At 38.4% G+C, this 23,199-nt stretch overlaps 2 protein-coding genes across 2 annotated transcripts; both read left to right on the top strand.

Moving 5' to 3' along the window:
* The first annotated feature begins 782 nt into the window (after positions 1 to 782).
* Positions 783 to 4,308, top strand: rabif (RAB interacting factor). Its single transcript, XM_041777794.1, has 3 exons — positions 783 to 897; positions 1,383 to 1,545; positions 2,555 to 4,308. Exons 2-3 carry the CDS (start codon positions 1,402 to 1,404, stop codon positions 2,804 to 2,806), a joined length of 396 nt encoding a protein of 131 aa, XP_041633728.1. The 5' UTR covers positions 783 to 897; positions 1,383 to 1,401; the 3' UTR covers positions 2,807 to 4,308.
* Positions 4,309 to 5,835: 1,527 nt separating this feature from the next.
* kdm5ba (lysine (K)-specific demethylase 5Ba) lies at positions 5,836 to 22,531 on the top strand. Its single transcript, XM_041782966.1, has 27 exons — positions 5,836 to 6,138; positions 10,282 to 10,359; positions 10,834 to 10,956; positions 11,073 to 11,243; positions 11,552 to 11,677; positions 11,855 to 11,948; positions 12,042 to 12,139; positions 12,307 to 12,465; positions 12,597 to 12,716; positions 13,265 to 13,423; positions 13,776 to 13,957; positions 14,075 to 14,237; positions 14,590 to 14,709; positions 15,035 to 15,229; positions 15,450 to 15,631; positions 16,137 to 16,261; positions 16,408 to 16,558; positions 16,717 to 16,837; positions 17,698 to 18,053; positions 18,627 to 18,765; positions 18,846 to 19,028; positions 19,124 to 19,282; positions 20,025 to 20,444; positions 20,608 to 20,692; positions 20,780 to 20,967; positions 21,074 to 21,334; positions 21,436 to 22,531. Exons 1-27 carry the CDS (start codon positions 5,986 to 5,988, stop codon positions 21,571 to 21,573), a joined length of 4,449 nt encoding a protein of 1,482 aa, XP_041638900.1. The 5' UTR covers positions 5,836 to 5,985; the 3' UTR covers positions 21,574 to 22,531.
* Positions 22,532 to 23,199: the final 668 nt, after the last annotated feature.

The following is a 23,199-nucleotide window of genomic DNA, read 5'->3' as shown; positions in this document are numbered from 1 at the left end:
TATTTGTTGCTTTGATAAGGGTGGTTATTATTCAGGTTAAATATAAAACATGGATATCACAGCTTAACTTTACATTGGACCATGAGTTTGCTGATTCCATGGGCCCCCCAGTTTGGCTGGGTCCCAAAAAGTTCTCTTATTTATCCCCCCTTATGGGAAGCGTTGTTTGCACATGACTATTGTTGAATGTGCATAGCTGTGTCAACCACTATCGAGTACAGTGGGGGTCCCAGGTCTCTGGCACCTTTATTTTTGGGGTCGCAGGCTGAAAAGGTTGAGAACCACTGATGTAAGGGACCATATACACATTGGAAACAAACACATTTGCTTTAAAGCTAGAACTATGCATGCTCAAAACTGTTTAAATGTATGTGTTCTGTGGTTTGGCAGAATACTGCTTTAAAATCAAAGATCTGTTCAAAAGTTAGTTTCAGCAGTTTAGATTCATCCATATTAAAACAGTTTAATTGCCAGTACACTAGTAATTGAATACTGTGATATGGCCATATTAAGTGCATTTTCAGTAAGAATGCTGTATCTTCAAGAAAAAAAAAATGGGATTATGAGACTAGTGTTTCGGACGGAATAGCAACTGACGGAGTAGGTCTTTTTCTTTTAATTTCTAAGGATACCTACCATGAAAAGACTACATAAAATTTACATTAAGATTTTAAGGCTAAAATAAAATGTTAAAATATTTCTGCCAAATCTGCATTCCAAGATTTAAAAATCACCTTCATATAATATCGGGAACCAAATCTCAGACATGTTTCTAGACGGGAGCATTTTGGTGGATGGCTAAGTCCAGGAGAAGCAAGTATGGTAGCCTAGCTTTGGCTAAAGAAGTTGTCTTTCAAATTTCTTGGTCCTCAACCTCGCTTTTACTTCAACTTTTTGGTACGTCGTGTATGATTCATTTCAAATGTTTGTTTCAAAATTTGATGTATTTTACTTAAGTTATTTTCGTCTGATCTTCTGTTTTAGCTGTATAGGTGTTAGCATAGATGCTAGCGGATGCATCGGTTTGTAATAGGTTTGAGTGTCGAAAGGAGTTTTCATAACAGAGCTTGGCACTGATTAGCCTTTAGAGGAAATAACCAAGTCTATAATATGTTTTAATGGGTAACCCATTTTGCCGACTGGGTAATGAAAAATAAAAATACTCGTGGTTTCTTTGTTATCGACTTCCGGACTACAAAAATGCCAAATGCTTGTAGTTCCGGTTGCGCTCTTTCTGTCTCTGCACCCCATCTTTCTTTTCCTCGTAATAGCGCTTTAATAATCAGCCCACTTGGGATTATTCAGTGTAATTTTTGAGTGTTTTTGTCCGGTTCGACCCGTTGGTGGTATTGTGTCTCACGTATTTTGTGCATATACCGCAGAGTAAACCCGCTGTTAGAGATGGACAACAGTCAGCAGACCAAAGACCTCATAGATCGACCCGGCCTGGTTTCTGAGGAGGGCAAGAACATCAAGTCTGTGGTGTGTCAACGCTGCGGGTCCAAGGTGCTGTGCCCCGGGATGGCTATGCTTAAAGAGAAGGAGGTATGATGAATAATATTCAACGTAAGCCTCCAATCACTGGACTGTCAGAGTGCTGCCTCATACATGAGATATTAGATACTAAAGAGTTTTCCTGCTCTCTTACTATGAAATAAGCACATAAGTACAGTGTAATTCTTGTGCTCACTTCACTGTTTCATACAGAATTGTGACTCTAAAGTTTTAAAAATATGCCCCAGTCCCCTTTTTACTACTCACATTATGTGCATGTACAGCAAGAAGTCAAAGTGAGTAGCTTCAAGTGGCATTTTTGATGTATTTCAATATCAGCATACTAGGATGAACAAAGCAAACATTTTGGATTTCTGCATTAATAACCCAACCTTCTCTGCTGTATTTAATGATCAAATTTATTGGTATATCATCAGAGTGTTGCAATGTGAACATGATGGCTCTGTCTCACCCCACACTAAGTGACACATTTTTTTCTCTCCTTTGAATTCATGAAAGAAAAGTTTTCTCTGCTTTTTAACATAGCACTTGTGAACAAGAATGATTTCCTTTCTCTGTTGCGATCATCCATGTCAATGTGTGGTTGTCTTTATCTTTTATTATATCTATAATGTGTTTTATGATTACACAGACCCATGTGTCTGAAATAAAATTAAAGGAAAGTACAGGATTTGTCTTACTCTTACACTGAATTAGTTCTATTACACATTCAAAAATGTTAAGGTTACTCTAACTTTAGATCTTTAAGTGTTGAATTATCATACTATCAGATCTTAACATCTGCACAAATACTTCATCTAAATTATATTAATGGAATGATATATGACTGAGAATGTTGCTTTATGACATCAGAAACATAGTTTACAAAATGAGCAAATTACTCACTTGGGAACCAGCTATTTGGAGACCTCCACCAGAAGCAGGGCATTAATGGCTTCTGAAAGCAACAGGTAACCAGGGCAGGTTTCTGTGAATGTTTCAATCCTCATAATGGTTTCTGTTTTATCACGTTATCTGAGGCTGTGTTTTCTTCTACCAGCTGTTCCTACCATCCATGCGGAAAAAGAGCGGCCTCAGCAGCACAGCAGAGGGCACAGTGGATGGGGACACTCTGACTGCCCACTGGTTTGTGGATGACATGTACACTTTTGAGAACGTTGGCTTTACAAATGACGTGGGGAGAATCAAGTACCTCATCTGTGCAGATTGTGAGATTGGACCAATCGGCTGGCACTGTTTGGATGACAAGAAAAGTTTCTATGTGGCTGTGGAGCGAGTTAATCATGAATAGTGTGAATACAAATATGAGACCAAGAGAACTTTAAAAAATGTGTTGGTAGGATTTTCATCTTTTTCTGGATTTTTTTCCAAGAGGTGATCCCAACCTAATCCATTACCTTTTACATTAACTGCCATGTGTTCAGTGTTTATGGTAAGAACAGTCTCCTTCATTCTGTCAACAGTGTAACCAACCAATAAAGACTTATGGAAACTGATGTTAAAATTAATTGGACAGCTATTTCATATTTAATTTCTTTTTAAAATCATTTATCTCAATAAATTTTAACTTATCAATAGATGAGTTCTGAAATGATTAGAAAATGGTTTCAATTATAAATTCAAATACTGAGACATGAAAAAACAAGCTTTTGCTTTTATCAGTCAACCAATCCACCATGAGTTGAATATTTGACAACATTTAGCCAAGATACATTTGCAAGGCAACCCATAAAGGAGCCTCACATGTGTAAACATTTCTGCTTTCTTCATTTCAGAATTTACTTGTAAGTTGTCTTTTTATCTTATATGTTAATATTGATTTGAAGATTAGTTGTTTGAGCTCCATCAGCTTGTAACCATCATTTTCTTTTTAACATTTCCACATTCATCTCTGATACCTGGATATCTAGGCTGTATAATATATGTTGGATGCGTATTTTGCTTGGAAGCTGCTTGGTAAAATCTTTTAAATTCACAGAGGACTTTTTAAAAATCTCGTCAAAAACTGGGAAGCACTATGTATTATAGCCCTTAAAAAAGTTACACAGTGTTGAGGAAAAAAATCAAGTGTGTACTATCAGCACAGTATTGCACTTCCTGTTTGTTATATGCAACAAGTTATAGGCTGATATTCAACCTGCTTTATTTCAACAGGTATGATACTATAAACAGTATTTACTACTTAATGCATTTTTTAAAAACATTTTTAAAGTTTTCAGTTTTGAAACTCTCATCGGTCAAACACATGTTCACTAAATTCAAATACTAGATGAAAGAAATCTCACCTTATCTAAATAAGTTAACGGCTCAGATGGACTTCAAGTCAAGTGTGCAGGGAAATGTATCTGTATTAATGATTGCTGAGGTCTTTGTTTAGTTTAAGGTAAAATACAATGGTAATGTTAAAGCAATTTTTAGTATGTGTATATTATTAATATTCCTTTCATTGGCACAGTATGTCCCTATTACACTGGCTAATATAAAGACATCCTAACATGTTTTGTGAATTTCACAGTTGAAAAAAGGGTTTATGGTTTGTTTGATATGGGTTAACCTGCTTTTCAAAGCCCAAATATTTCAGTAAACCAGGATGTAGGTGTACTGGTTGCCACTAGATGTCATGATTTCAGTGTTGTAATATCTCATACCTGAATGAATAATGTGGTCTTTGTCGTTTTGTGTTTGTTGTGCACCTGTCATACAGGCGCTTTCTCCAGCTTGTCAATTGAAACCCACCGAATTATTAGTGTTTGTTTACTGTCCTCCCAAACATAAAAACTATGATGGATGCGACTGAAATTCTCTCATTGTTTTTAAATGGAGCTTCGGACAATATATCTTGTTTTGCAACAGCTATTTAATGGGAAATGCTGTATATGCATTTTGGCATTTAACTGATGTTTATTAATTTTTGAAAAGAATATATTTACCATATATATACACTTGTAAAAAAGAAAGAAAGAAGGGATAAGTGTTCATAAGGTTTATGTTGAATTGATTTTAAAAGAAGACATGATGTGTTTCTGATCAAATTAATGGTCAAGTCCAGCGATGAGAAGTTGAAATGAATCAGAAAAAATAGGAACATTCAAACTATTTTTCAAGTCAAAAAGTAAGATGGATCTAAAATTGTTTTTAATATATAGAATATATATCGATATCATTTGGAAGTGTCATGGACACATGGGTAGTCTACACAAATCACAAACAACCGAAGACATCCAACAGATAAAATATACTGCTAGAATTAAAAAAAAGTAGGAAAACAAATGTTCATTTTTAACTGAACAAAAGGCAAGGCAACTCATATTTATGTTTAAGACAAGTTCTTTCATATTAAAAAATCGTTCAGTGGTAATGTTAAACCGACCGTGTTTGCACGATTTAAAATGTATGTTTAATGTTTTTCCTCCGTGACTGGTACCATAGGTATATAATATTAAGATAAAAGTACATATTTTGTTCTGTGGTTAAAAAAAGCAGCTAACAGTTAAAAAAAATATTACAAATACTGTTATGATTAGCCTTCATAACTAGAAGTTTTGCTGTTTGAATGAGTCCTTTACGTGCATCTAGAAGTTTCTTCAACTACTAAATTCAAACATTTATTATGAAAAGATGAAAAGCTGAATTATAAACATATGACTTCGCTCTCTGCCAATCACCGAGTTCCTCTAGACCATTTAAAAACGAAGTCCCGGTCAGCGCGCAATGATCTAGTAGGTGTGTTTGATTTTACAGCCCGACGTTCCGTCTGATTCATCTATTCTTTCGGCTTAGACGGGCGGGTGTATGAGGAGCTGTGTATCCAACATAGGTATCCAACGAATCCTATCGTTTCCAAACCATAGTTCCAAACGAATTTCGCACGGCAGCGTGTGAAGAGGGTGAGCAAATCAAACATATCGGACAAGGAAGAATTTGAGATATAACCATAACCATCGAGCTAATAATCTCTAACACTTAACTAGTATTTTTCTCAAATTGGTTAAGTGCAAAATATACTGTAGAGTTTTTATAAGGACAGTAAGGTTCATAAGAATTCTAACAGGTGTTTTAACTTAACTTAAACGCAGTCCTACATGCATTTAACCCATGCCATACTGATAAGAACAGGTACTAAGTGAACAGTTTGTGAGTAGAAAGATTTTTTTAAAATGTAGACATATTTCATACTGGTGTGTGTTGATTTATCCAGTAATGCTGTGTCGTCGTATAACGACGTCACAAAATGTATATAAAAATGCTAATTTCCTTCAAGGATTGTCGGTGTCTACTTTTTGAAGCGGAGGTATACGATCTCTGGCTGTCACGGTCTCGTCTCCAACTAGATAATTCGTCTTTGAGTTCAATGAGTGGAGAGTAGACATGAACTGAATAGACAGAAATCCATAAAGCATTGTGAGAATATTCCGCTTGAGGAAACCCCTCAGACACAAAACCAACTGCAGTCATAACGAAGATGCAACGATGACTCAACCACAGCTGAATGAGTTCATTCCCCCTCCGGAGTGTCCTGTTTTTGAGCCCAGCTGGGAGGAATTTGCCGACCCTTTTGCGTACATCAACAAAATACGGCCCATTGCAGAGAAAACTGGCATCTGCAAAGTCCGACCGCCACCCGTAAGTGTTTCTTTATTTATTATAGCTATTAAAGTAACGTGAAATACAGGGTTTGTTCAGTCAGTGCTCGTTATTTAGTGTGCAAAGTTGTGTTTGGAGACAGGTTTCAACATGGCGGATTGCGGCTGCCGAGTTGAATTGTCAGCTAGTCAGGGCTCAGCGAGTGTTGTGTTTGCAACAACGATAGTGTAGCAAAACGGGAGAAATGTCAAGTTTTTAACCCTCTAAAGGACACGAATACTTTAGTCACAATTGGCAATTGAGGCCAACAATTCTAAAAATAATTAAAACGCTCAATTTTATCTCGAATGCAAATAAAATGGAAATTGTTTACGTTAGCGCAGAATGATATGCTTCCTGGACTTTGAAGACGGAAATAGCTCACAGAGATTTAAAATTTAATCCGTTTGTTTTGTATTTTTTTAGACGACCCTTCAGATTTTTATTACTAACTTTCCCAGTAAGATTTGACAGATTTAGCCAGTGTGAGGTAACCGAGCTAGCGTTAATCAGGCCTGTTTTAAAGCTGCACAGTTCTGACATCTTTCTACCGTTGGCTGCCGTTACGTACGTGCACGGTGACCAACTGTTTATGGAGACATCGGACACTCTGTTTCTCTTTTTATCCTTTTTAATCGGTTTTTTACGTTTTAACCCTTCTGAGCTAGATTATTCGGTGATGTTTCGCATAAAGTTGCCGAAATAAATTCCGTCATTTGTTTGCCAACAAAATCAGCCTTGTGTCGTTCGGATTAGAAAAACTCTTGGGACAATGTGATGCCTGTCTTATATAATAATATCTCTCTCTAATTGGAGCATTATGCTGCCGTGATCTGCATGTCCATAACGCCACATAATTGAAATACACATTATTAAGCAGAAAAATGAGATTAAGTGATTTAATATTTTCCGGATAAAAATGTATAAAATTTATACTAACCTCACAGTGACCTTATTTCAGATACATTGTGATGGCAGAGGACAGATAACCTTATCCAAGGGTGTGTCCAAGCGTCCATGCAAATAGATAAACGCCATTTTCTACTAACATGAATTATTTGATAATTTCTAACCCCTATTTTTGTGTCAGTTTAAACGTATTAAGGTAATGGATGGAAACTGCTTTCAGCAGAAAACACGAGGCAAATCGTAAGAGCATTGAGGAAGCCGTAAAAGTCCATTTTGCTCTGTTAAATAGGACGGGTAGGGTTGAGTGGACTAATACAAGCAGAAGTAGGGTGGGTTTAGGACTGGTTGGTGCTCTTTTAAAGGCAGGACTGACAAATGTTCATGTAAGCAAAAGAAAGTCACACGCATTAAGGAAAAACTACTTTAAAAGCATGACAAGCTAAAACAGCTGCAATATCTTAATCCAACTTTTTTGCCTTTATGCTATCTTGACAGGCTATAATCTCCTGAATAATCCTTTTTTATACTGAACACCATATAGCAAGAAGTATCATGACAAAAAGTTCACATTTAATGTCTGGTACACTAAACGAATAAATGAAAAAGTAAGTTAAATATTTTTTAGGTCAGATTCCATTGTTTGTTTTAGCTCTGTTAACACAAATGTCTACAGTCCTGTGATATTCATCGGTGCTTTCTTCTGATTATTCAGACCAACATTTGGCTTTGGGCTGGTGTGTGGACCAAAAACTCCAATATAAAAATACTAAATCCTTCAGTAATGTTGATCTAAGCTCTTGTGAGTGGCTATCTGGTGGCAGTTTTTAAGTGTGTAACTTTTGTGTTTCGTTTTCTTTGTACAAATAGACCAGAATTGGGCCCTGCGATCTGCTCTTCTTTGTGTCCCTTTTTCTCTTGTGTAAACAGTTTCTCAGAGAGGAAGAAGTCATTGCACTAAAACCTGTTTTTGATCAGTGATTTCTAGGTGCACAGCTTGTGGTTAGTTTCTGTGGAGGATTTAGCACAGGTCATACTTTGACTGCAGATGTTAGCAGCACATATGCAAATTCTTTTTATGAAATCTCAAGACAATTTGTGGTAAACTCATCACTGTCAATTCACGTTTGCTGCAAGACTTTTAGCATTCAGAACAAACCTTCTGTTCTAATCTTGATTGCTGTGGTGCAACTTTACACGGAGGACTATTTGTCATATGTTGCAGAGCAATTTGTTTCCCTTTGTGTCAGTACATTTGTGGTTCTAATCCAGCTTTGTTAAGAGATGATAAAATGATGCTTATGCAGCTGTTGTCTATACTCTGACAGCTTTTCCATCTGAGTAAATCAAGGGAAGCACGCCCAGCATTAGTTTTATTAGATGTAGCCTAATTTTCAGGCCCATTTAGGAACATCTTATGATCAGTTTACATATGTTTCATTTCATTTCACATGTTTTCTTTTGAAACATGTGAAAATGAACACAAAATGTATACCCCATTTATTTGTGAATGGCTTCAATTTGTTAGAATACATATGCTACACTGAACAAATTGCCTTTGTACATCCTGCTGTACTGACATTGTGTGAAAATGCTTAAATATGTAAAATTACCTGAACAGTATTTTTGAATCCCAAATTGAAGATCTTGGTTGGTTATATTACACATAAGTTTAGAGCACTGATCTAGTGAGGATTTGAAAGATAAAGAGCAGGTTAAAAGGTGGATGTCTGTTTTTTAATTTTAATTTGTGCTTTAGAATCTGAAGCAACACAGAAAGTTTACCATCCCTTGATTGTTGTGAGAGAGGAGGTGTTGGTATACATACTTACAGTTTAAAAAAAAAAAAAAAAAGAATTGGATTCATTTAAAATGGCATCTGAATGTTTCAGAAACAGCTTGTAAACATGCAAAATGCTGCTCAGTTTGCCTGAGAATATTTGTTGTGTTTGGTGTTTGAAGGGCAAACTTGAAACCTGAAACTTTTCTTTAGGATTTCTCTCTGCATGAAGGAGTGGGTGGATTTTGAGAAAATTTGAAGGAAACAGCTGAAATAGAATAATTAAACATTGTACCTCATGTTAGGGCTCTAACCACCACAAAAATGATGGTTTAACCAAGAGTAATCAGGAAACAATTTGTCAGGTCGTATCTCATTTGAAAGCAGCAGTTTTTATGATGACAAATCAGGAGAAAACTGCTGGTTAACACCGTTGATGTTTTTCCCAGTTCCCACTGCTACTGCACCACTTGAATGAATGCTATTCAATGAAACGTGAGCTACTTTATTCACATGCTTTGGCAAACAAACGTGTTTGGTTTATCATTCAACAAACATTTCCCTGCGCCCAAATGAAAACACTGTAAAATCCGTTTTCATCCATATTTTCTTTCTTCAGGTGACACTTTAATCAACGTCTATTTGATCATTGATATTGATCGTCCTCATTGTGTGTCTGTTGCACCTTTGCATGTTTGAACCAACCCAATCTGCCTCATTTTGATAACGTACAAAAGGCTTGGTAGACGATCTGCACCCTTAGGAACATGCAGACTGTAGATTTGTTTTTACTTCTTTATAACTCCAGGCTTTCAAAGAGGATCACACAATTTTGAAGTTAGTAAAAATGTCACACTGAAGTGATAAGAAGTAACGACCATGGGGGCTTTTTCCCTGTAAACATTCCCTTCATTTGTCAGCAAGGCCATATCAAAGCTGCACTGAAAGGAATGCTTAATATAATTTTATTCTGCTTTGTTTTATGTTTCTTAATATTTGGCACCTGAAAAGCAGTGCATTTTGATTTTTTTTTCCTCAAAATTGTTTCTTTTAGGAAATAAACCAGGGAATTAGTTTAGAAAACCGCACAGTTCATTCATGCCTGTTTATTTGTGTACTTCTCCAGTTTGAATTTGAGGGGCTGAATGCCACAGACAAAAGAAAAAGTGTATTCAGACAATGGCTATCACATTTTTTATTTTTGGCACGTAATAGGATTTGTCAGCAGACAAAACCTACAATAACAGCGGTGTTGTCTTTGAAGGAGACTTGTTTTTGGTGCTTTGACTAGAGCTGCTCATCATTCACAGGGGACCCTGTTGTGCCTTGTGTACTCTTTATTAATGACTGATGAATGTCCAGAAATAAAATTCTGTTTGGAGGCTTCTGTTTTGGTGTGAGCTTCAAAGATCTGCTGTCATTCTGTTGAATAAAATGTTTTGTTTTTATTCTCTCAGGACTGGCAGCCCCCGTTTGCCTGTGATGTTGACAGACTGAAGTTCACACCGCGGATACAAAGACTTAACGAGCTAGAGGTACATGCTCTTATTTTGTTTTATCAATTTCTATTAAAGACAATGTTGGTGAGTCTTTTTCTGAGAAGAAATTAGCTTTCAGCTGATTATTTAATGTTATCAAAAAATGTGCACTCTCCTGCAGTCTTCCTATTTTGCCCCTTTGACTTGGTCAATGCACATATAAAATAAATTCAAAGTATTGATAAAGCTTGTTGGATGTTGACATAAAAAATGATCATTTGGGCGATTAGTTATATATATATATGTGTGTGTGTGTGTGTGTGTGTGTATATATATATATATATATAGACTAACACTTGCTGCAATAAAGGGATTGTGTGATTATTCTACGTGGTTTTTACAAAATGGTCTTAAAGCAGCTTTAAAGATAGATAATGGTCACTGGTTATTTTACTTCTGTCTACAAACAATTGCTGCAGTGTTAAAACAATGAAATGTTCACTTAAATGAACTTTGTCAATGTGCGTTCAGGCTCAGACCAGAGTGAAGCTTAACTTTTTGGATCAAATAGCAAAATTCTGGGAGCTTCAAGGATGCACTCTGAAAATCCCTCATGTGGAGAGAAAGATTTTGGACCTTTACCAACTGAATAAGGTACAAGATGCATTTTTTTGTCAAACTCAGGAGTCCTTTTAAAATATATATTTATAGTATATTTACAAACAGCTTTCTAAACCTACAGATTAAATGTATGCTTCTCTTTTCCTCAGCTGGTGAATGAAGAAGGAGGTTTCGATGCGGTGTGCAGAGAGAGGCGATGGACAAAGATATCCGTTAAGATGGGGTTTGCCCCTGGAAAAGCCATTGGCTCTCATCTGCGGGCACACTATGAGAGGATCCTGTACCCATACAACCTGTTTCAGACTGGAGACAATCTGCCAGTATGTTCTTACTCATTTTATTCTCCCACTGGAGAGAGCACCAACTAGATTTAATGTAAACAGAAGAGTTAATATTTATCACAGGCAAATTTATCAAAAACGGCAGTATTGTTTATTTTGGGCTGGTTGTGCTACTTTCTTCAGAAGTGAAACACATTTGTAACAGTAGTTCAACAAGAAATTAATATAACATCAAAATTATGATATACTTTGTAGGGTTTTTTGTTATTATTCCAAGCACTTTTTTTCCCCAAGTTGTTCTGTGTCTTTTGTTAACTTTCCTGACTTTTTCTTGCCTGTCTTTGCAGAAAGCCACCTTGACAAATGACACTAAAGATAAGGAGTACACCCCTCATGACCTGCCGCAGAGACAGTCTGTCCAGCCTCAAGAGACCTGCAGCATTGCTCGCAGAGCAAAAAGGATGAGATCAGAAGTGAGTCTTGCCACTCCCTTTGTCACTTACACCACGTTGAAAACCTTTTATGTAGAATTTGTTTTCTTGTACTCAGATGTTTAATTACATGTTTGTATATGTATGCCAGACAGTAGATAAGCTACGTCTAATAGCATATTATGTAAACATAATGTCATGTTCACTTTGTCTTCACAGAGAGGCTGTGTTAAAACTGAGCCTGAAGACATCTGTGAGAACCGTCCCAATCTCAGGAGGAGGATGGGCACATATGCTGCCAAATATGAACCAGGTGAAACCAAAGAAATCATCTCTGTTTGGAGTGAACTGTTTCAAATGACTTCCATTATTTGAAAATCTTCAATTTTGCCTATATTTTTTTTAGTGAGGATGGCAATCACAGAGGTGAAAAAGGAGCCCATAGAAGATGTGGATGTCACAGAAAAAGAATTAATTAAGATAAACAAACCACCCCCTAGTAAAGTAAGTTTATTGTTTGTTTTTTTTATATTAGCCGATATTTTTTAAATTCCTGCAAATAAAGGTTGCTTTTCCATGCTGTTGTGTTGTTCTTTTCTATAAATGACACATCATGAAAGCTATAACACAGCATAAGGACAGCAGGATTCAGAACTGTTGTGTGTGCTCAGGTGGACCAGTATATGTGCCTGGTGTGTGGCAGTGGGAGTGCAGAGGACCGCCTGCTGCTGTGTGACGGCTGTGACGACAGCTATCACATCTTCTGTCTGATCCCTCCCCTCCACGATGTTCCCAAAGGAGACTGGAGGTGCCCCAAGTGCCTGGCTCAGGTGAGCTGCAGAGACTCCACCTGCAGGATGTTTGTGTATTTCAGCTGATATGCTACAAACTAAAAACCAAAATACAAAACTGTTTAAAAATGTTATTTTACTAAATGGTTTTTTATACTCTTGTGTTTCAGGAATGTGGCAAACCTCCTGTTGCATTTGGCTTTGAGCAGGCAAGCAGAAGCTACACTCTCCAAGCTTTTGGAGACATGGCCGATTCCTTTAAGTCTGATTATTTCAACATGCCAGTTCATGTAAGTTTACATCCCCTACATCATGAAGTTAGTGTGGTTTGTTCCACTTCAGCCACTGAGCTTGTGTTTTTACTTGTAAGTTTACTTAACTTGGGTCAACGGTTCAGGCAATCTCTGCCATGATTCCCGCAACCATCAGTGCCATCTCTTGTTATTCTTTTGACTAAGAGCCCCTAGTTGTGGAGTTTACATACTGCACGTTGAACATTAATTTTATGATTCAGGTTTTTAACTAAGAAATCCTCTGAACCATTAATGGTTCTGTTTGTGTGAACACATGTTTAAGAGGGAGGAACAGAACTGATGTGACGGTCTGTCATTCATATTGTAGTACGAATAGTTAGTCGTTTGATGTCTGGCTCAGGGCAAGGCAGAGAGGAGACCGTAGAAAATAGGGGGTCGTAGACATGGAAATGCTGTCTGCCTGACCCTCGAAGAGCACACTAATTGTTTTTACTGCATTATCAAAAGCATTTTTGTCTGTAAACTTGGAATGAAATCATCCTTGGTTAATGCAACACAGTGCCTTCTTCTCTTATTTATTTTAGATGGTTCCTACTGAGCTGGTGGAGAAAGAGTTCTGGCGTCTGGTCAGCACCATTGAAGAGGACGTCACTGTGGAGTATGGAGCAGACATTGCCTCCAAGGAGTTTGGGAGCGGTTTCCCTGTGAGGAACAGTCATTTTGAAATTGCTCCTGAGGACGAGGTACGTCAGCTGTTTTACAGAGGATGTCAAAATATACTAAACTAAAGAAACTTTTATCTCTTGTAAACAAGTAAAAATGTTTGGAAAAATAAGTGACAATTTTCAAAAGATTTTTTTTTTTGTTATTTTTATTTTCATCTGCAAATAGTCCTCAACTGTATGACTATCAAAGCAAAAATAACTTCAAAGTCTTAAATATTAGGAGGGCTTTTTCAACGTTGGTATTTCCCAGACTGTTGGTTGGTGGGAAATTATTATCACTGATGTTATTTTCTGCTTAGTCTTCCAAGGGACAGGTCTGTATTTTAGAAGAAGTAATGTAGAGTTTTAAAACATCTCTCTGATAATGCAGCATTACCTGACCAGCGGCTGGAACCTGAACAACATGCCAGTGCTTGATGCTTCGGTGCTGACTCACATTACAGCCGACATCTGTGGGATGAAGTTACCCTGGCTGTATGTGGGCATGTGCTTCTCCTCCTTCTGCTGGCACATTGAGGACCACTGGAGCTACTCCATCAACTACCTTCATTGGTAGAGTGTACTCTCCAAATTCTGGATCTGGATCTACTCTGGGGAATTTAATGTACAGCTTTCTCATGTAGTTAAAAGTAGTTTTTTTAAATATTTGTTTTGTTTACTTATGTTCAGGGGGGAGCCAAAGACATGGTATGGGGCACCTGGTTATGCTGCTGAGCACCTCGAGACAGTCATGAAGAATCTGGCACCTGAGCTGTTTGAGTCGCAGCCAGACCTCCTTCACCAGCTGGTCACCATCATGAACCCCAACACACTGATGAACAATGGTGTCCCGGTAAGCTGCTACCTCACTCTTTTACTAATGATAAGTTTAAAATATAAATAAAGCTGTAGTTCAGCCACTAACTTAATTACATCCTGAAATGGGAACATCAGGAAGAAATCAAATACTGTGCTCATCTGACCCTGACTAACAAGGTATCAGTTTGAAATATTGCATTAAATCAGCCCAGTAGGACCGAGAATTTGAAGGACAAAGAATATCTTATGTAGGTTTTTGATGGAAATAAATGTAAATCCAGACCTTAGAGGCTACTGTTGGAAAACTAGCAAACCGTCATTTTAAAATTAGAGATATACTGATGCAAACAACGTGTAACTTTTTTGTGTTGTCTTTGAACATCTAGATCTATCGCACCAACCAGTGTGCAGGCGAGTTTGTCATCACTTTCCCCAGAGCATACCACAGTGGTTTCAACCAGGGCTTTAACTTTGCTGAAGCTGTCAACTTCTGCACCATGGACTGGGTGAGAAAACCTGTTAGCACAGTAGTACATGTTTTCTTTTAATTGTGTTGACTTAAGTGTTGTGCCCACAGACCAGCATTTTTTTCATCTATCATTACGTGCTAAAGATCACTGGAAATGGGGGTTCGCTGCAGCAGAAGCTTTTAAGTCTTCACATAACCATTCATAGTAAACCAAACATTGTTTGTATAGCACCTGTCTCATCCATATGCTGCCCAAAGTAAATTACAGGATTATTAAGTCTTACTTACAGATAATCGTACTCATCAGTTCCTTTTAATCCATCTCCTCTAAAGTCAAACTCTGTATTTGTATTTTCTAACAGATGCCTATTGGCCGTAACTGTATTAGCCATTATCGCCAGCTGAGCAGGTACTGCGTTTTCTCCCATGACGAGATGGTTTGTAATATGGCCTGGAAAGCTGACACAATGGACGTGGACCTGGCAGCTGCAGTGCAGAAGGAGATGACAGCCATGATTCAGGAGGAGGAAGAACTCAGAGAAATGATTAAAAAGATGGTGAGAAGGTCCTGTCTTTAAGGTGCACTGAGTCATTTTATCGACGTTTAGTTGATAAAGTTTAATAAAGGCTGGACTGAGTTTTAGTTTTGTAGCACTAAGCTTAACATTTATCATAATAGATGCCCCAGATGAGCAGATTTTATGTGTCTGCACATCTGTCTCATTAAGCTCCTCAGTGTCCTCTGAGCCTGTAATGATTGTGGATGTGCTTCCCCAGGGTGTGGTGCAGTCTCGACAGGTTGATTATGAACTGCTCCCAGACGAGGAGCGGCAGTGCTACAAGTGTCGGACCACCTGCTACCTGTCTGGCATCACCTGTGCCTGCAGTCCTGACAAGATGGTTTGTGTGTACCATGCCCAGGACCTCTGCTCCTGTCCTCATAGCAACCTCACACTCCAGTGAGTCTTCAGTTACCATGACAAATGAGCATATTCCCTATTTACTATTACTATAAATTATCTGCAGGTGTAGCGACGGTTTCTTATTTGGAGGCTAAAGGCTACTTGTATCGTTTTCTCAAGAGTTAGCAAAATGGAAATAATAGATTTAGATATAGTTACTTGGAAACAATTAAGCATTTAGAGAAAATCTCATTCTTAATTTATCACATGACCGATATGACTCTAAAAACCATTACCTGAAACACTCGTCCAAAAATCAAACTTGTTGAAAATGTCATCTTTGCTTTTGTACAAGGAGAAAGATATTGTGAAATCCTGATTGTTGTTCCTTTCTTTCAAGAAAATAGCCTTTTTATTATGTGATTAAAAAAGCTGTGTAAATGCCAGACTGCCCAGGTCACCATCCACATGTTGACATGAAAATAATGCATTAAATAAATTAGGAAGGAACTGAAGATAACTTTTCTTTTAGCCTTGTTTAATGCCTTTTGTGTCTCTACAGTTTTAAGTTTACACTGGATGAGTTGTACCCCATGAGGTCAGCGGTGAAGCTGCGTGCAGAGTCCTACAAAGACTGGGTCCGTAATGTGCAGGACATCCTGGAGAACAAAGGAAGCAAGAAAAAAGGTCTGAAAATTAAAAGGAAAAAACTCTGTACCCCAGAACTGAGTTATCCCCAAACTGCCTTTTCTCTTTGTCATTTTAACAAATGTACTCATCCCACACTGCTTAATATCCTCTAATGACTAGTTCTGTATTCTGCATTTTGTCAGGTCTGGAGGAGCTCCACAGTCTGGTGGAGCAGGCAGAAACAAAGGGTTTCCCACAAATCAACCTCCTGGATCAGCTCCGTGTGGTCACCTCAGAGGCTGATAAAGTTGCTGCAATGGCACAACAGCTGCTCAATGGGAAGAGGCAAACGAGGTATAACAAAAGAGATTTGATATTATTTTCTCCCAGTGTGGTACAATCGTGTCACATAAGTTCTTGACTTAAATAAATTACTAATTTACTAAAGTACTTTTTATTTGATTTTGAATGAATGTATAAAAGACAATCAGGAGTTTTTCTTTGTTTTTCAGGTATCGCTCTGGTGGAGGAAAATCCCAAAGCCAGAATGAATTAACTGTGGAGGAGTTGAGGTCTTTTGTGCGACAGTTTGACAGCTTGCCCTGTAGCATCAGACAGGCTCCTTTACTGAAGGTTAGTTTTGTTTAGACATCTAAACTTCAACTGCTAGATTATTCTGTTACCTTTATCTTAAAGTCCATGCAAAGTGCAATCCAAACTTTGTGTCTTCACACACTAGATATGTTGGAAAAGGTTGATGAAAACACTGAGGTTTATGTGTGACAGAATTTTTGATTTAGACGTTAGTAAGCTGTTTACCTCTTTATTGGCTTGGTTTTATTTGAGCGGGGGAAATATAGGAGCCCATGACATCACCCGTACTGATGGGAAATTATCCAGCCTTCCTAATGCTACAGTGATATAAAACCTCCCAGCAGTTCATCTCCCTGCAGTCTATTGTTATCTGATATCACTGTCTTCATTGAAAGTTAACAGCCTGCTACATGCTGTTTTTGTTCATTGTGAAGTAAATTTCCAAAATCTATCAGCCCCGGTGGCCAATGGGCCATTAAAAATGTCTTAACAGAGAGATTTGTGTCAGAAAACAGTAAATTTAATCCCAAACTTCTGTCTCTATGCTCTTGCACATGGCCAGGCATCTGTGCTTTGATCAGAAGCATTTTTTAAACATTCAACCAACACGCCCACATAATCCTAGAGCACATTTTACTGCCTTGTTTTTCATGATGATGAAGCATGATTTTATAAACTTAGATGTTTTTCATGACTTGAAATTTGGCCTTGTTGTTCATAACACAGTGGTCTGTCACAAAACAAACCTAAAATAGGGACTTTTTTTTTTTAAATCACTTCACATGGACTTTAGATATCATGAAATACAGCTCCTAACTGATTTTCTTTCTGTTTTCCCCTGTAACCCTTACCTTATTTCTAAATGAAACATCTAAATTCATGTGTGTTATGATCTCCAGGACTTGTTGACTCGGGTTGATGACTTCCAGCAGCGCAGTGGACGTCTTCTCTCTGACGAGACACCGAGCCCACAGGAGCTGCAAGAGCTGCTGGACGTGAGTCTGGGCCTGGATGTGGAGCTGCCTCAGCTGCCCCTGCTGAGGGAGAGGCTGGAACAGGCACGCTGGCTGGAGGCCGTGCAGCAGGCCAGCAGTCGGCCAGACAGCCTCTGTTTGGACACCATGAGGAGGCTGATAGACCAGGGAGTGGGTTTGGCCCCTCACAGCTCAGTGGAAAGAGCCATGGCTCGCCTGCAGGAGCTGCTGACTGTGTCAGAGCAGTGGGAGGAGCGTGTGCTCAACCTCATGGAGGCAAGGTGAGGATGCAGGGCTAGATGTTTTACCATGTGAAAACAGTGTCTGCTACTTGTATATTACTTCCTGTTTCAAGTTGGCGCTTTTTGCCCTCTAAAAATCATAAAGAAAACATTTTCTAACAAGATTTTACTCTAATTAAAAATAAACTCCTGAAAATAGTTTTACAGTTTGAAAATTGTACATGCACAACAACCTTTGTGTGTCACTCTTTAAATGCTTTGGAAAGCTTTTCTCTACACGATCAGAGAAAAATAAATGAAACAGAGCCTTATAAGAATTAGGAAAAAATGCATTACCACTACATGAGAACAGTACATTTCTGATTTCCTTAACTATGGTTGTCACATGCTGAAGCTTTAGCCACAGACTATGCAGAGTGAAATGTGCCAGGTGTGCAGAGCAGGATTGTGCTGGACAAAGAGGATCATGGTGTTGTGACAGTGTTTAGCCTTTTAATGGCTCTAGAGTACCGACTGTGAAGCACTAAACTTAGAAATAATCATCTCTTGTTAACAGACTTGTCATAGACATACAAAGTATTAAAATGTGATAAAACTCATGTCCCTTCACAGACCGTATCACAGCATAGAGACTCTAGAAGCTGCTCTGCAGGAAGTAGAAAACATCCCTGCATACCTGCCAAACTGTCTGCAGCTGAAGGATGTCGTCGCCAAGGCCAGGAGGTGGCTGCATGAAGCTGAAGCACTCCAGGTAAAATTTATTCAACTAGGTTCCATGCTTACTGTTCTCAGTACTTACCCGTATTAAGTGTTGTGTGTTCATGTTTGCAGCTTGGGGGGCGTATTCCTGTGCTTGACAGCCTCTCTGAGCTGGTTCTCAGAGCAGAAAATATCCCAGTGAGACTCGACCTGCTGAATAATAGACTAGAGGCTCTTGTTAGTGACGTGCAGACCTGGAAGGAGAGCGCGGCAAAGACATTCCTACTGAAAAACTCTCCTTTCTCTCTGTTAGAGGTAAACATACTAGTGAGGATGTTCATTTAAAAGCAGACTTCTTAATGTGTTGAGACCAGAAATTAACTTTTTTTTGTTTTTGTTTTGTCATACAGGTGTTGTGTCCAAGATGTGATGTTGGGGCCGGATATCAGAAATCAAGATCTAAGAAATCAAAAGAAGCAGTGCAAATCTGTAAAAAATCTTCAACAAAACTGGAGTCTCTGAGTGATGTGGAGAGAGCACTCTCAGAGAGTAAAGACTCTGCCTCTGCTGTGAGTGTAACTGAATAATTTTAGTTTTTCCTATCATTATTGTGCAGTATAAATGGGACAACAAACTAAATAGATAGTAATTGTTGACATTTTAATGAATTCAGCTTCATGTTTCATCCCTTCTCAGCTGTTAAATCAATTCATTAAAAGCAACAAGACCAAAAAACAGACTTAAATGTAGCCTAGAGTCAAATTTTTATATTTTGGCTTCTAAATCTGCCATAGGGCAACTTGGACTCCATTAAGTACAGCTGACCTTGAGCCTGCTCATTCAAATTTGAAAATGGGGCCTGAGCTAGCTGTGCTGAAGGGAGACTTATCAGAGGGCTCAAAGTATTCACAAAAAAAATCCCTAAAGAATATGACGAATTTCATTATTTAAACGTTTCCCTTCATGGCGTGTTTCTCAGTGTTTAAATATGCAACATCCTGCTTATCTTTATCCTGAACTCCTTACTTGTTTTTGTTCTTTGTTTTGTCATTCAAAGGAAAATATGACATAGAAAGTCTTGAAAGGAGAAACATACTTTGATTTGTAAACATGAGGCTCAGATATTATAGGAATACAATGTGACAAAGTCAAATTTTTAGCAAAAAGATGAAATGATATTGTTTATACAGTGCAGTGCTGCCTCTGAGCAGCATGTCTTGCATCAATGACAAGCTGAGAGTCTTCAGGACATTGTGTCAGAGAGGTCTTATTTAACTGCTTTTATCAATGATGTTTAATTGTCTTCATCAGATGGCCACTCTTGCTGAGGTCCACCAGAGGGAGATGGAGACCTTGTTAGCCCTTCGTTCTTCAAATGAGTCCAAGCTGCTTCCTGCTGAGAACTGTTGTGCACTTAGTGTTTGTGTTTGCCAAAAGGCTCCTTCGGGTGTCATGGTGCAGTGTGAGCTCTGTCGAGAAGTTTTTCACTGTGGCTGCGTTACAACAACCACAGAGCAAGAGTATGGCCGAGCCTGGCTCTGCCCGCTTTGCCAGCGATCGAGGAAACCCCCTCTGGATAAGGTCCTGCCCTTGTTAGCTTCGCTTCAGAGGATTCGGGTTCGACTCCCAGAGGGAGATGCACTGCGGTTTCTCATAGAGAGGACAGTGCGATGGCAGCACAGAGTTCAGCAGGCGTGCACAGAGGGAGTGTTGGAGAAAGTGTCAAAGATGGTGAGTGGGAAACATGGTGGAACTCCAAATATATGTTTTGATTTAGAATATGACTAATCATGGAGGGGTCTGTGATTTTTATTTATCACAGCATCTCAACTCTGTTTCTAACACACCAATCATGATCCTGTGTGCTGAAATCAAAGATTCCTTTTTTTTTCAGGGGAGAAATGGATTGTCTACCCATCCAACGTATGAGAGAAATGGTTGGGTTTTTCACACAGAGCACCAGTGTGTTCCTCTCCAGGGTCAGTGTTAAACCTTTAAACTGTTTGTGTTCAAGCATTTTCTTTTTTATTTCCCCCTCTAAACTTTTGTCTTCATATTTGTCACAGGCCTGAGTCCTGAGCTGGAGGAGCTTATGGTGGAGGGTTTCCTCCTTCAGGTCACTCTTCCTGAGACCGAGCAGCTATACAGGTACCTGTTGTATAAACTGGCCCCCCGACGGTCACATTGCTCCCCTAGTGGGAGTGACACAGACGAGGACCGACATTCTCATAGAGGGAGCCCACACCACAAAAAGGTAACTACAAATATGCCTTTAATATTTGGATCATATTCTTAACCATACTTGATATTTTAAACCACACCTGTTTGTTGTATTTATTTTATGTTTTTGTTTTACACAGAATGGAGTTTCCAGTCTTAAAAAGGAGGCAGTGAACGGACAGAGTAAAAGGACCAAACGACGGAAGGAAAGCTCTGACTCTCAGCACAGCGACAAGGCCAAGAAGAAGAAGAAGAAGTCAAAGAAAAGCAAAGAGAGGAGTGAAGAAACAAAAAGGACCTGTTCTCCAACACACACTGTGTCTGACCCCGCTCCCTCAGACTCAGAGGAGGACTTCTCACTATGTGCCGCACCGTGGTGCAGGGAGCCAGAGGGTGATGAGGTGGGATTAATAAAACTTTGGGTTTAAAATGATTCGTGCTCTTCTTTCCTCAAATTCTGATTCTGATACAGCACTTTAAAAACTTCTCACTTCTTTTTCAGGTGAACTGGGTGCAATGTGACGGCAGCTGCAATCAGTGGTTCCATCAGGTTTGTGTAGGACTTTCTGCAGAGCGAGCAGAGAAGGAGGACTATATTTGTATAAGCTGCACACAGCCGGACTACGACCGAGGAGAATGAAGACCAAAAAAGTGACATTTGAAGGATCAGCAGTTTTTGTTGCAGGCTGCAGCACTTAAACGCACACCTGAACTCTGTGTCCTGCGGCTCCTCCCCTTTACCTTCTGGCTTGCCCGTAGTGAACATGGTGCTATTTACTGTTTTTTTTTTTTCCAGACTTACAAAAAGACTTCTGTCTCTTTCTCCTCACATGGCTGCTTTTTCAGCCAATCAACTAATCATTTCTGAAACTTTCCAAGACTTGCTGCAGGTGTAAAATATGGTTAACTGTTCAAGAACAGTGCAGGGATTTTTCAACCAAAAAAATTTGACATCACATTTTAGAATCGCTTTTTTTACATGCATCTGAACAATGTGAAACTTATCTTTCTCTTGTAGAGTAAATATTATTTATCTAAGCAATAACAGAACTGATTAATTGAGGTTCGGTTTTCACCTGAGCTATATTTGTGCTTAGAAATTCTTTGATAGAAGAAACCCTGAATTCACTTTAAGAATCCTTTGACATAAACGGTTCGATTAAACATTTGTGAACAGGAATAACTTGAACCAGAAACCAGAGAGCCACTGAGCTCCTTATTCTAATTTGTGCACAATTTGCACCTGAATAATTGCCTGTGTCCCTTAAAAGAAAAAAATCTCTGACTTTGATATGAAATCGAATCCCTTCAGCGCTGTCTGCATATACAAGTCCTGAATCCCTTGTTACTGACACTGGGTAGGACTTGGTTTTGTTCACAGGATGAGTTTGAACTGTCCGACATCAAAGGAATGTACATTTTGTGTGGCTTTTCCCTTTATGGTTTAGGATGAAAATATTGTGTTGGACTTAGATTTAACACAGACTGTGTGATTTATTCGCTTCGGGTATATACAGTATGACCTTTTTCTGCTCCTTTGGGTAAATAATATAATTCACATGTTGCAGTTTGCATTATAAAATAAAAAAAATGTTTGTTCCCAGGTGCCTGGACTCATCACTTCTCTCAGTTCTAAAATATAAAAGTTAGTTTTATCGTTTTGGGTTGATCCTAAATTCTTTACTAACATTTTTATCCTGCAGAGTAGGAGCTGTAACATTGAACTTTCACTAATAACAAGTTTTTCTTTTCAATTTCTGCAAAAAAACATTTAACATTTAATTACATTTTCTATCTCTCAACTAGCTAAGGGAAAAAACAGTTGAGTGAGATGATAGCATCAAAGAAGCCTGCATTAAGTGAAGTAATAGTGGCAATGGATGGGCTTTACTCTAACTGCCTGTCAATTTCAATTTCCAATTTGATTTATTGGCATGAACAGGTCTGTTGCTGCCAAAGCACTGTGCGAAACTTTGAAAAATTACATTAACACATAAATTTACAAATCGAATATGTATAGCCGGTCACATGCAGGTTTTCTAAAAAAAGGTAAATCAAGGAAAGTAATGGCTCAGTCTTTGACAGTGAGAAACTTGCAGAAGTAGCTTAGCTTTTGTGTAAGTAAAATGCCTCAGTGGTTGAGATTTACAGACGGAGCAGGGTTGTGTTTCTTTATTTTTATGATTTAAAGGGAAACTTCAATTCAAATCAACTAAGAGGAACTGAAAACGGTTGCTGAACAGAGACTGTAGGTTGGGAAATAGTT

This window comes from Cheilinus undulatus, linkage group 3, assembly GCF_018320785.1.
Source record: "Cheilinus undulatus linkage group 3, ASM1832078v1, whole genome shotgun sequence".
In the NCBI taxonomy this organism is placed as follows: Eukaryota; Metazoa; Chordata; class Actinopteri; order Labriformes; family Labridae; genus Cheilinus; species Cheilinus undulatus.
The sequence above is the reverse complement of the archived record's forward strand: the minus strand, read 5'-3'. Positions and strand labels throughout refer to the sequence as shown.